Source organism: Solanum dulcamara, chromosome 3 (genome assembly GCF_947179165.1).
Source record: "Solanum dulcamara chromosome 3, daSolDulc1.2, whole genome shotgun sequence".
Taxonomy (NCBI): Eukaryota; Viridiplantae; Streptophyta; class Magnoliopsida; order Solanales; family Solanaceae; genus Solanum; species Solanum dulcamara.
In genome coordinates, this window is record NC_077239.1 from 76,699,639 (window position 1) to 76,712,443 (window position 12,805).

The 12,805-nt window shown below is 34.2% G+C and overlaps 1 protein-coding gene across 1 annotated transcript; it reads left to right on the forward strand.

Annotated features, from left to right (window-relative positions):
- The first annotated feature begins 4,542 nt into the window (after positions 1-4,542).
- Positions 4,543-12,696, forward strand: LOC129883035 (uncharacterized). Its single transcript, XM_055957580.1, has 8 exons — positions 4,543-4,806; positions 8,196-8,289; positions 8,372-8,422; positions 8,499-8,672; positions 8,974-9,153; positions 9,317-9,436; positions 10,769-10,902; positions 12,129-12,696. Exons 1-8 carry the CDS (start codon positions 4,667-4,669, stop codon positions 12,190-12,192), a joined length of 957 nt encoding a protein of 318 aa, XP_055813555.1. The 5' UTR covers positions 4,543-4,666; the 3' UTR covers positions 12,193-12,696.
- The last annotated feature ends 109 nt before the right edge of the window (positions 12,697-12,805 follow it).

Consider the following 12,805-nt stretch of genomic DNA (forward strand, 5'->3'; position numbering starts at 1 on the left):
CTTCTATCACATAGAGAAGTTTCCAACTACGGGCCAGTACTAACTCTGTCTAACCCGTCTACTACATTTAGTTTCACACCATCACATGGACTTAGGATAATTAACATCTCACTTGGAAGAGGAAAACATTTGGTGAACTAAGGCCCTTCCCATAACCATACTGGCCTGCTATAGCGGGACCTATCCCGCTTTGGCGGCATCGTCACAGCGGGATTCCTCCCGCCAGGGCGGCCTACCCGGAGACAGAAACTCTGAATAACCTCTCAATCTTTTTTTAACTCATGTGCCCACAAGACATCTATAATACCCAACTTTAAGTCATTAATCTCCTTTAACAAAGGCATTGACTGCTTCTCACTTGTTTACCCACAACCTCATACCTACTATGCGGATGCATGTAGCACCTATAACATAATCCGAACAGGCATATACATGAACACATTATCAATTTACCATTTCAAGAGCAATAAACAGCTTCACAAGGTAAATCTCAATTACAACAGTCAACATGGCAACATTTAGACCTTTAGTCCTTTCATATCAATTATTAAACAAGATGGACATGCTTAATTATAATTGTGTCAGTTTTTCTATCATCACCCATATATTCAAGATCAATTCACAGATGATAGTCACACAATGATTGTCTCATGGAATCCATATTCGAACTATATATGTGTCAGAACGTGATTCCAGATAAAATATGTGTTAGAACGTGACACCCGATCCTATATATATATCGAAACGTGACATCCGATCCAATATATGTGTTAAAACATGACACCTGATCTAATATCACAATCACAACTACAATCACAGTCCACAGTGAATAGTTCACATACTTGCACAATCAAGTAACAGATTCATTGCATGCAGTTGTTCACAATTAGCCATTTCATTGGTTTCGTTCTATCTTTCTCTTTATCTACAATACTTCATCAACCAAGACATTACTTTTAGTAAAACAAGTTCAAGATTATAGATTTCATGGTCTTGAAATTGTAGACCGATCACAACAACATATCAATCATTCAACCACAACCATTAAATGCATGGTAAACATCACAACATTACTCGAATACTACTAAAAGTCTCTCTATAACATAGACTAAACTATAACTTACTGTCACAAGTAATCAAATAGGTTCATTGCAAAAGACTATCAAATAAGTCATTCACATTCATCATTTATTTCATGATTGGGAAAAGACATAAATTCCCCCCCTAAAGTTGTACCGAAAAGTCAGTTACACACTTAAACTATCATGGCGACCTATTACACACCTAAACTACCTAAAATTGACACTATTACACAGCTGAACGCATAACACCACTCTTATAGTATGTGGTATATTACACTCACTGCCACGTGGCGCCACGTCATTGCCACGTAAGAAATTATAATTTTTTTAATTTTTTCTTTTCTTTTCTTTTCTTTATTAATTAACTTTTCTTTTATTAACTATATTTTATACTAATTAAATCTTAATTAATTATTAACTATCCATCCAATTTTTTTATATATTTTTCTTTTCTTTTCTTTATTAATTAATTTTTCTTTTATTAACTATATTTTATACTAATTAGCTCCTAATTAATTATTAACCACCCATCTGATTTTTTATATTTCTTTTCTTTTCTTTTCTTTATTAATTAACTTTTCTTTTGTTAACTATATTTTATACTAATTAAATCATAATTAATTATTAACTATCCATCCAATTTTTTATATATTTCCCTTTTTCTTTTATTTATTAATTAACTTTTCTTTTATTAACTATATTTTATACTAATTAGCTCCTAATTAATTATTAACCACCCATCCGATTTTTTATATTTCTTTTCTTTTCTTTATTAATTAACTTTTCTTTTATTAACTATATTTTAAACTAATTAAATCCTAATTAATTATTAACTACCCATCAATTATTAACCACCCATCCGACTTTTTATATTTCTTTTCTTTTTTTTTCTTTATTAACTATATTTTATACTAATTAATCCTAATTAATTATTAATTACCCATTCGATTTTTTATATTTTTTTCTTTTTTTTATTAATTAACTTTTCTTTTATCAACTATATTTTATACTAATTAATTTCTAATTAATTATTAACCACCCATCTCCCCCTCCCCCAACCCCAATCGTCTTCTCCACCAAAATGGAAAGAATTCTTCTTCTTCTTCTTCTTCTTCTTCTTAATGAATTTTGAAAGGAAAAAAAATCAAGCTTCAAAATGGGGAATAAATAGAGATGGGTGTAAACAAGAAGAGGGTGGGTGGATGTGAAGAAGAAAGGATGTGGAGGTGGGGTGATTTTGTTTTATTAATTTTTTTTTACTTTACGGAATCTGACGCATTTTTTTTGCCACGTCAGTTGGAGGTGTGTAATAGTTTTACTTTTAGGTAGTTTAAGTGTGTAATAGGTCGCCATAATAGTTTAAGTGTTTAACTGATTTTTCGGTACAGCTTCAGAAGGGAATGTATGCCTTTTCCCTTTTATGATTCACATTACTTAGATATTTCACATAGAATCATCAATATGAACTCACATATGTAAATCTATGTATATGTCTCCCATATTGATATGGACCCACCCTTGATTAACACAAGCCTTAGGATCTCACTCTAACCCGACAATTTCCTTCACCTTAATCTTTACAAAGACCATCAATTGTATCAACAAACAATATTATAGTTATCAACCAAGAACTAGGCTATCATCACTAGTCACAGGATAATCATACCCACATGGTACATTCTTACCCTAAACAACAATAACAATATATTCAGCCATTCAAACTTCGTGCCTGAAGGCCTAGGCATGAAATCTCTTGTCAACTACAATATAAAATGCGTGAGAAAAGATTTACAACTAATCAATTAGAGAAACCTAGCCTACCTGAACACCAAGCAACTGTAGAGAGATAATGCTACTGAAACAGTTGGTTCCAAATGTTCTACAGGCAAGGCCAGAATGAATTTCACCTGTTGAAAGCCTTCCAATGCCGAGATTTGTTTACTTCTTCTTCTCTAGTCAAGAGCAGCCTTTTGGAGGGTTTTTGCAGTAACCCTTGCCTCTAACTTATTCTTGGAGAAGGTGGAGGAAGAAAAAAAAAGAAGATGAAGAATAAAAGTAACAAGAAGGGGAAAGAGAAAGAGGGGGCCGAAAGAGGAGGAGGAATGACAGGGAGAGGCAGGGGGAGGAGGAACAAGATACGGAGAAGAACAATAAAAGAAGGAGGACGAGGAAAGAGGAAGATGGGAAGAAAAAAAAAGAGGTTGAATTTTATTTTTTTCTTTTGATCATTTTTTTTGCTTATGGTTTTCTTGAGAAGGAGAAGGGGGATGAGAAAGAAGAGATTGAATTTTGCTCATTTTTTTAATAATCTTGATCATTTTTGTTGATAATCTTCTTTATTTGAGATAAAATGTTAAATTTTTAGAAGAAAATATATATTTCAAATGTGAAATTAGGAGGAGAATCTTCAGAATTCCATATTAAGAAGTAGAAGAAGAATAAGAAAAAAGAAGGAAAAGCATAAGAGGAGGAGGAGGAGGAGAATCCGGTGACGAATGACCTAGCTAACGAAGGATATGTATATTCAATGTATATTTCATGTATAGAATATATCATAATGTATATTCAGTGTATAACTCATGTATACATAATCTATATTGTATAGTCAATGCATACTTTCTATGACTTTTGAAAGCTATATTGTATAATCACTGTATATTTTCTATGACTTTTGAAAGTTATATTGTATAGTTACTGTATATTTTTTATGATTTTTGACTATTTTTTATGTAAATAAAATATAATTATATTTATTGTAAACTTATTATTTTATTGTATATATTTAAAAAAATTTCAAACTTCTTTTTCTAAGATAACTTCGGATAGTTTGAATAATAATTTGTAAACTTTCCGAAAAACTATTATGACATCTATTTTAGTGCTTCTATTAGCACTACTTTTTGTATGGATACATAGAGCCCGTTTGGATGGGCTTAAAAAAAGTAACTTTTATGTATGAAGTGCTTTTAGAACTTTGAAGTGCTGAAAGTTATTTTTATAAATAAGCAGTTGAGTGTTTAGATAAAAGTGCTTATGATGTGAATTTTAGGGTTAAAAAATAAAAAAAGGTAGTTTGAGAATTTAGTTATAATAGAAGGGATATACAAGTAATTTCCATGGTCAAAGAAAATGACTTTAAGCACTTTGGAAAAAAAAAGTTAGGAATCCTAACTTTTCATTTTTGACTGATTTTAAGAACTTTATAACTTAAAGTCAGCATTAGACAAACACGTCCAAAAGCTAAAAAGGAGCTTCCAATCCAAACGGGCTCATAGTATGTTTATATAATATATATTTTTTTTTTTAAAAAAGGAAAAAAACACTTTGGATTTCCTTCTTTCTTTTTCATTTATTTTTCTTTAACAAGGTTAAAAATAGTTAAGGAAATTTGTAAAAATCGACAACAAAAAAATGAGGCAATTCTTGAGTGGGGCCCAAAATTGGAAATGTGGCAAAATTAAGAGAGCATAGTTTAGAACAAACATGTCGAAGTAGAAACGCAACAAAGATCTCAGAAAACCCTAGTAAACTCAAAAACCTCCATAGCAAAGAAGCAAATTGCTGTAAGATTTGTGATAGAGAAGATGGGAGAATCGGAGGCAAAATCAGAGACAACACTGAAAGATCAGGGAAATGAATTCTTCAAAGCTGGAAACTATCTTAAAGCGGCAGCTTTGTACACACAAGCAATCAAGAAAGACCCATCAAATGCCACTCTTTACAGGTTCATTATTCACCATCAAGATGCAATTTTTTCTGTCAAAGTTGTAATCTTGGCTTGTGGGGTTTGTTCATTTATGTAGAAAAGTTGTCATATCACTTGTATGTATTGTGTTGGCTGCTCAAAATTGATGTTATCACTTGTGGTTGGCTTTATTTCAATTGTGTCTATCCTGCACTTGTTGGTTTATATATTTTGTGGATTAGAGTTTTCAGCTTGCTTGTGGATTTTGTGGTTGGCCACTCATTCTTTTGCTCCTTTCAGAGCGTGATTCCTTGTTTCCAATGCGGTTAATTGCTATTAGGATTTTTAGGAAAGTTCCTCTCTGTCTATGAAGTTAGCTTGACTCCATGTAAGCTCTTAATGGGCATGTAGCCATAGGCGGGAACTCTTCCTTTTATCTTATTATTTGGTCAGACTGGTAATCCGAACCAAATAAGCAATCACAATCGCTACAAGCAACCCATTTCATACCCTTTTCATCCTACTTCCTCTCACTGCCGAGCTTGTTGGAGTGCCATTGCCTGTAGTTGTTCTTTTTCTACTAATATGCCTTTCTTGTTTGACTGTATTTCTACAATAGAATTATTAATGGACTTCTAAGTTATGTTCAAAATGCAGTTAATTATCTTCAAGAAGTAAGGGGACGACCTACTAATTATTTGAAAATTAAATGCATCTTAGTGGTCTAGACAGAGTTATTGTTAAAGTAAAGCGTACATTTGACAGAAAAGGACTTTTACGTGTAAAGAAATGATTGGAATTTGTGGTTAGTTATGTGTTGGCTTTCCTTCAATTGAGAACCTAGAAAACCACTAAACTTGCAGAAATGACTTAGTTGTTAGCCATATTAGTATATTTTTTTTTACTATTAAGATGTTTCAGATTTCAGAAAACACATTTAAATTGTGAGGCATGCATCTTCACTTTGCCAAGTGTCTTTAAAAGCAAAAAGCGCAAAGTGACAAGATCCATGGGGGCTTGAAGCAAAAAGTGATAAGTAAAAGCGCAAACTTCTTGAAATGAAGTGGACAATTTATGGAAGACAAAAAGTATCAACTATATATAAACTCACTACTGTATCAATCAATATGTAATTAACCTAACTAATTAGTATCCAATATTCAGTAATGCAGATATTGATCCATTTCCCCAGAATTGAGATATAAAGAACCGACTGCTTCTTGTTGGGGATCACTTTGCTTCATTGTTTGACATGTTCTTTTCTTATAAGTGCATTTGCTTTTTCCTTGAAGGGATAGCCTCTCGCTTAGCCTAACAATGGCTTTTTAATAACATTGATTCTCCCCTCCTTGAAGTCTACTATTAGAAAATTTTTGGGGTCTATTTCAAAGTTGCCAGTATATAAATTGACTGTATCTATTTTCTTTTTTCATAAAAAATATTAATTGATTGTGTATTTTGTATCAAGTTAATTGATTGTACGCCAATTTTGGTGGACAAGATTCTAGGCTTGGACCTCCAACTGGGGCAAAAATACAGCTATTTGTTTCGTAAGCTACATTCATTAATTTGATAAACATTCAAGTTTGTAATATACTTTTCATTAATGCTCCCTTTACTGCAATTTTTGGATCCTCCTACTCTTGATAATTGCTTATAGAGAATCAGAAAAGTAACACACACACACATATATCCAAATACATAAGTGGCCCCTTAAAGTAGTCCGAATTTTCTTTTTGACACTTGAACTAAGACTTGTTCCTATTAGACCCTTCAGGCTTCAACACCTATCAAATTGTGTCTATTAAACACAAAACTATGACATGTCACATTGTGTGAGTTGCACTTCTTTTGAGTGCGTGAAACAATGAACACACACACACACACACACACACACACATATATATATATAAGTTTGCAAAGTATCTCCTTTTCCAAATCCACCATGTAGCCACCAGATCACCACCAATCCTCATCCATTACTGAAAATTAAATCATTTGGATGATGCCTGGAAAATAGAAATGTAGAATAGCTAGATAATAGATGCATAATATCTGATACTATTTAGAGGAAAATCCAACTTGTTACATTTCTAGTGGAAATTTATATCCAATAGCTGCTAAAAACCCGACTACTCTGTTGGAAAAAAATTTCATTTAAGCACTGAGAGCTATTCCTTAACCAAATTCCCTTTACCAGAGAAAAAGAACAAATAAATGAAAAAAATGAGGGAAGGAGGAAATTTGGTCAAATCTGTGAGGCTAATTAAAATTTTATCTTCTGCATTACTATCTATTGATTTTTTCTACTTCGGTAAGCATTTGTCCGAGTATCTCAACTGCCCATCCCTCCAATCTCAATTTTTCATATGTTTTGATTTCTCCTAATTTAGACAAAACATTTGATTTATCATCTATAATTAATAGATCACCCTACGAGAAAATTATATTAGTCACGAAAACCTCAATTCTGCCGTCGGCATCGGTTAATTTATCTCCTACATTGACTGTGGGGTTGGATTTTTGTATCCTATATGATTTTTTCCATCGACTATGCCTCAATCAATCGACTATGCCTCAGTCTTACTAATTGGGGTTGGATTTTTGTATCCTATATGATTTTTTCCATCCTATTTTCTATTTCGTTCCAATATTAAATTATTTGTCTTGTAAGACAATTTAGGGTTCTCTAGAAAAAGAGGTTCTCTTTACACATTTCCAAAATGGTAGAGGTACTCAGTACTCTGAATCTAAACATTTATTCCTACACCGACATACAAGTCTAACCAGTCTAAAAGGGATCCTGGTAAACATCAGATCTGCTGTAATTATACAGAAACTAAACCGTTAATTTCAACTAGTTTATATCACCAATGTTGATCCTTTGCTTTATTTTGTTATATGCTTAGCTAAGTTCTCTTTGCCTCCGACAGATTATAGGTCTATTGAGGAACTTCTCTCTTTTAGCGTCAATCATCATATTGTCACAAAAAGAGCTCTAATGGAATAAAAACCTAAATCCTAGTTAGGCTAGAAATCTATATAGAGAATGCTAGATTACTTACCAGCAACTCATAGATTTCTGCTAGGTTCTTGTGTTTCAGTTACTTTTCCTATTTCCCTCTAGGTATTCTTGCCTTACTAATTGGAAATTGTTATACGAGCGTAATTTTTTCCCTTCTCGCCGCTTATGCCTCTATTGACATATAATCAAGTGCTACCAAGTGGAGGATTTGTAATAACCATTAAGTGAAAATCATAACGCTATCTACCACTTTCTCCTTGATGGATTACTTGCTTTTTGTGGATCTTTCTTTGTGAATATTTGCTGTGGTTCGGAATTTTCTTTCTAATTCTATCATTATACCGAGTTTGTGAAACTGACTCTTGTTCCTTGTATACTTCTCTCTTTCTTCAACTATGTACAGCAATCGCGCTGCAGCATTTTTGCATCTGGTTAAACTTAGCAAAGCCCTTGCTGATGCCGAAATGACGATCAATCTGAAACCAGAGTGGGAAAAGGTATGCTCCCAGAAAATGTGTGAACTTCTTGTTGTCTGAGCAAAGTTTTTCTGCTTATCAAATGACTCAATTGCACGTGTAGGGTTATTTCAGGAAAGGATGCATACTAGAGGCTATGGAACGCTACGATGATGTATGTATAAATGTTTCCTCTATTTATTGGAGAGCTTTCTCATGTTCTGGTTTTGATATTTGTTATCGTGATGTAGGCCTTGGCTGCTTTCCAGATTGCATCAAAATATAATCCACAAAGTTCGGAAGTATCCAAGAAGATGAAGACACTTACACAGCTGGCTAAAGATAAGAAGCGAACTGAAGAACTGGAGAACATGAGATCCAATGTTGACATGGCAAAACATTTTGATGCATTGAAATCTGTACTGGTCAGTGTGTTCTGCATATATTTCTAGAGACATATCTGGGTCAAAATGTTAATGTATTTGTCGTCCGTGAAGTTTTTTTTCCCCCTCATTCTCTATGATTGTGAGTTCTCTTTTTAATAGGTTTTGGTCATATAGTACTTTTAATTGATGCAAAATGTGAAATATAACCTATTCTCCTCATGCAGGTAAGATACTCATTGCATCACCAGCTGTGTGATATAGCCCTAAATCTAATTTCTGGCAATTGTTTTTCCAGGAAGTTTTCATATGAGACGTACTAAGCTTGATTCTCCTTTTGCAGTCTGAAAAATATGGAGCTGAAGATGGCTGGAAAGAGTTTTTCTCTTTCCTTGTTGAAACAGTAGAGAATGCTGTTAAGTCATGGCATGAAACTTCAAAAGTGGATCCTAGAGTTTACTTTCTTCTGAACAAGGAGAAGACAGACACGGAGAAGTATGCTCCAGCTGTTAATATAGATAAGGTGTTAAAACTACTTCCAAAATTTCTCCTCATGCATGTTCTCCAACGATTTCAGCCTTCCTCCTATATGTCTGAATTGAATTTGTGAGTTATAGGGTTACATTGTCAAGTGCAAGTGGATATAGCGTATACTATCTAATTGTGTACTTTTATTCATGTGCTAGGCTTTTGAGTCACCCCATACGCACAGCAATTGTTTTGCATTTCTTCGACAATATGCTGAAGATTCGTTCGCTCAAGCTTCCTGTTTAGTGACACCAAAAAGTATCATATCTTATCCACAGGTAAATTCAATCCTGGATACTCTTTTGGAAGGGGTAGCTTACCCCCCCCCCCCCCACAAAAATTAAAAGAAAGAAAGAAAGAAGAAAGATACAACTCCTAGGAAAGAGGCTGGTAATATTACCTGGTTATGTGAACATGAATGATTGAACAGAAAAAGATTTAAAGTTTTTTATTTCTTTCATCTCATTTTCTTCAATTTGTGATAAAACATGAAAGTTGCATACAGATACTGGATTCTGCAATCAAGAGTCTATGCTTCTAAGAATACAGATAACCTCTTTGTTAGAATAGGAATAGGAACAAGAATAATATATATAATCCTACTTAGAATAGGAATAGTATGTAGAATTCTACTTGGAAAAGGATTGTAATGTAGTGTTCTTGTTGGAAAAGGAGTCTAATGTAAGTCTATATAGGGTGTCAATGTAATAATGTAGATACACAATACAATAATATTTCTCTCTTTCTCACAAAAGATGCGCTTTTCTTATATATTCTCACACCAAAAGGCATAAAGAGGTGATTAGATTATTAGCTGTGTACAAGTTGGTCTTGACACCATCGTTATTAAAACAAGAGGTTATTAGCTTAATATTGTTCAAGTTTATCCAATATTTGATCTCCCTGTGTATCTATCAGAAGCATCATAGTTTGTTAGAAGTCATTTCAGGTGAAAAAACTAATCTGCTAGTGACTGTAATTGTGTCAACTGAAGGGGAGCTCCAGAGCAATGGTAAAGTTGTCTCTGTGTGACCTATAGGTCACGGGTGCGAGCTGTAGAAGCAGCCACTAATGTTTGCATTAGGGAAGGTTGTCTATATCACACCTCTTGGGGTGTGGCCCTTCCCTGGACCCTGCTAAGTTGGGATGCTTTGTACATCAGGCTGCCCTTTTACTGTAATTGTGTCAACTGCTTTATGTTTGCTCTATGAATACTGGATGTTGGTTCTATAATTCCATTCTACAACTTAATCGGATTCAAACTCCCTGACCTTTGTTGATTTGCATTTTTATTCTATTAGCATCAACCCTTGTAGGTTTGCATTTAATTTTTGGTTTGTTCTATTGGCATCATTGTAAGTCACAGTCAAAGCAAAGAAAATGATGCCAAAAAAGATTAACTTTAGCTTCTAGCTCGCTTAGCTTGGTTCAGACAAACACAGGCCAAAGGAAGTTGAAATCAGAATGAACTTGACTTGTATCTTTGGGAGAGTGGGTTAAAAGTGATCTTGACCGTTGATGGTTTAGTATCTAGTGTCTGGTGTGAATCAAAGACAACAATTGATCTATTCTGTCATGATTGTTTGACCCTCAGTGATGTGATCTGACAGGTATGGAAAGGTCAAGGATCAAGAAAATGGAAGCATGGTCAAAATGATGGAATTTTTGTCCAATTTGAATCTCCTTCAGTGCGGAGGTTGTGGTTTATCCCTAGCTCCACTGAGAAAGGCAAAACATTATGCAGGTCGGTTCCCTTTGTCTTAGCCAAAACACACACAGAAAAAGAGATTTTTTTTTGGATGTCACAGCCACAAGCATGTGGACCGTATTCTATTTTAATGAAATTCATTACAAATGCAATTATTTCTTTTATGGATAAAAAATACATAGCATGTTCAAACACGTGGCTTCAATATGTGTCTTGCTTAGATAGGAGGTATGGAGGTGGCCAATTAAGGTAGAAGGTTAGTAGGTAGTTGAGCTTTGTCCTGCTTTTCGGCGGTATTAAGCTTGGTGGAAGTCTAGAAACACCGTGCAAGTCATAGTATTAGTCTTGTACATGTAGTTTCTTGCTTTTGATAGCTGTTACCATCGGTTGTCTTTTGTGTTTCAGTTACCACATTACTTCAGTGTTGTTACTGTTCTTTTTCTAGATGCCATGTACTGCTTTCCGTATTAATTGACTTGTTTTCTCCACTGCCGTATTTCCTTTTTCATAACTACTTCGATTTGTTGCACTCAAGCCGAGGGTCTTTTGGAAACAACCTCTCTACCTCCAAGAGGTAGGGGTAAGGTCTGCGTACACCGTACCCTCCCCATACCCCACTTGTGGGATTACATACTTCAATATGTATCTTAAGCATACCAGCTTATCAAATGCTAAAAAGGATAATAGGTTAATGATTTTAATGGCCATGTACATCAAATATGGGCTAAACTCTTGACACATGAGAAATTAGATAAAACAAACGAGCAATATAACTGAATGTGCATTTCTGGATTTCCTTGCACCTGTGAAGCCTGTGAGTATTTCTGTTTAACTCGGGGAACCATACTTCTGAACTTCTCCTTATTTCTTTCACCACGTGGTGGCTGAGGATTTCAATTGCATGAATGAGTTGAGGAAGTTCATACTTTTGAAGAGATTTAATCTTTTGCTGCAGTTATTGTGTGTAAGAAGCAAATTATTAATAATGACTTTTTAAATTATATAATCCTAGGCTTAAGAAAAACTTGGGAAAATATGTATAAGTGGCAGCAACTTCTTTCCATGAAGAAATTAACAGATAATATCTTTTTGCATAATTGTGCTTGTCGAGCAATTAGGGCTGATTTTATATGATATTAGTATACATGCTTAATTTTCTAAGGAATGATTCGCAAGTAAGCAAAGTCAATTCGAGGCATCGGTTTCTTCTTCCTAAACTAGGTGATGACCCTCGATTAACTAACTCCATCTTCAATTTTCAGGGATCCGGTGCCTTTGGATATTGGTGCACATGAAATTCTTCCGCGTGTATTCAAGCAAGTATAGTTAAGATAATTGCAGTTCCATATCTTGGGTCGGCTCTTCGTGTTGGGGAGAAATTGGGCCTGTTATCTACGAGGAAAAGCAAGAACGGTCCATCACATCTTTGGTTTCATCCGATTTAAATTTCCTTGCACTGAGGTCTAAATTTTCATTGGACTGGCGCAATATGGGCAAAACTGTCAAACTCTGCAGTTCTCTTATATTGGTGAGGTTATGTTAGCTGTCAAGATATCAAAATGTTTTGAAGTTTTCCTATAGTAGATCAGAATTTCCTAGTGTCGCGTAACCTCTTGTGTATTTTCATTTTACTTTCACTTTGTTGTTGGCTGTTTGATGCCGGTAGTGAGTTTCTTAGATGTCATTTTTTCAATCGTTTTCAGATTGAAACTCTTGTAAATTTGCGCGGCTAGAAGCAATGTTGCTGTTGTTACACCTTAACTTGATTTCTCTCTCTCTGAAAGTACATTGGAATTTGTTTTACAATGTATCCAGCCCCTTTTTAACTTCCCCTTTCTTGGATGTATTGCATATCTTGGTATATTTTGGTTATATACTTCCCTTTGCCTAGCAGGACTCTTTTTTAAGTAGAAAAGTTTTCTTTAGTTTACTCTAGTGC

Bases quoted from the DNA above. Each gene is read 5' to 3' on its own strand.
- LOC129883035 (XM_055957580.1), top strand. From the start codon at position 4,667: ATGGGAGAATCGGAGGCAAAATCAGAGACAACACTGAAAGATCAGGGA. The intron at 4,807-8,195 runs GTTCATTATTCA...AACTATGTACAG, and splicing joins TCAAATGCCACTCTTTACAG to CAATCGCGCTGCAGCATTTT. The intron at 9,437-10,768 runs GTAAATTCAATC...GTGATCTGACAG, and splicing joins GTATCATATCTTATCCACAG to GTATGGAAAGGTCAAGGATC.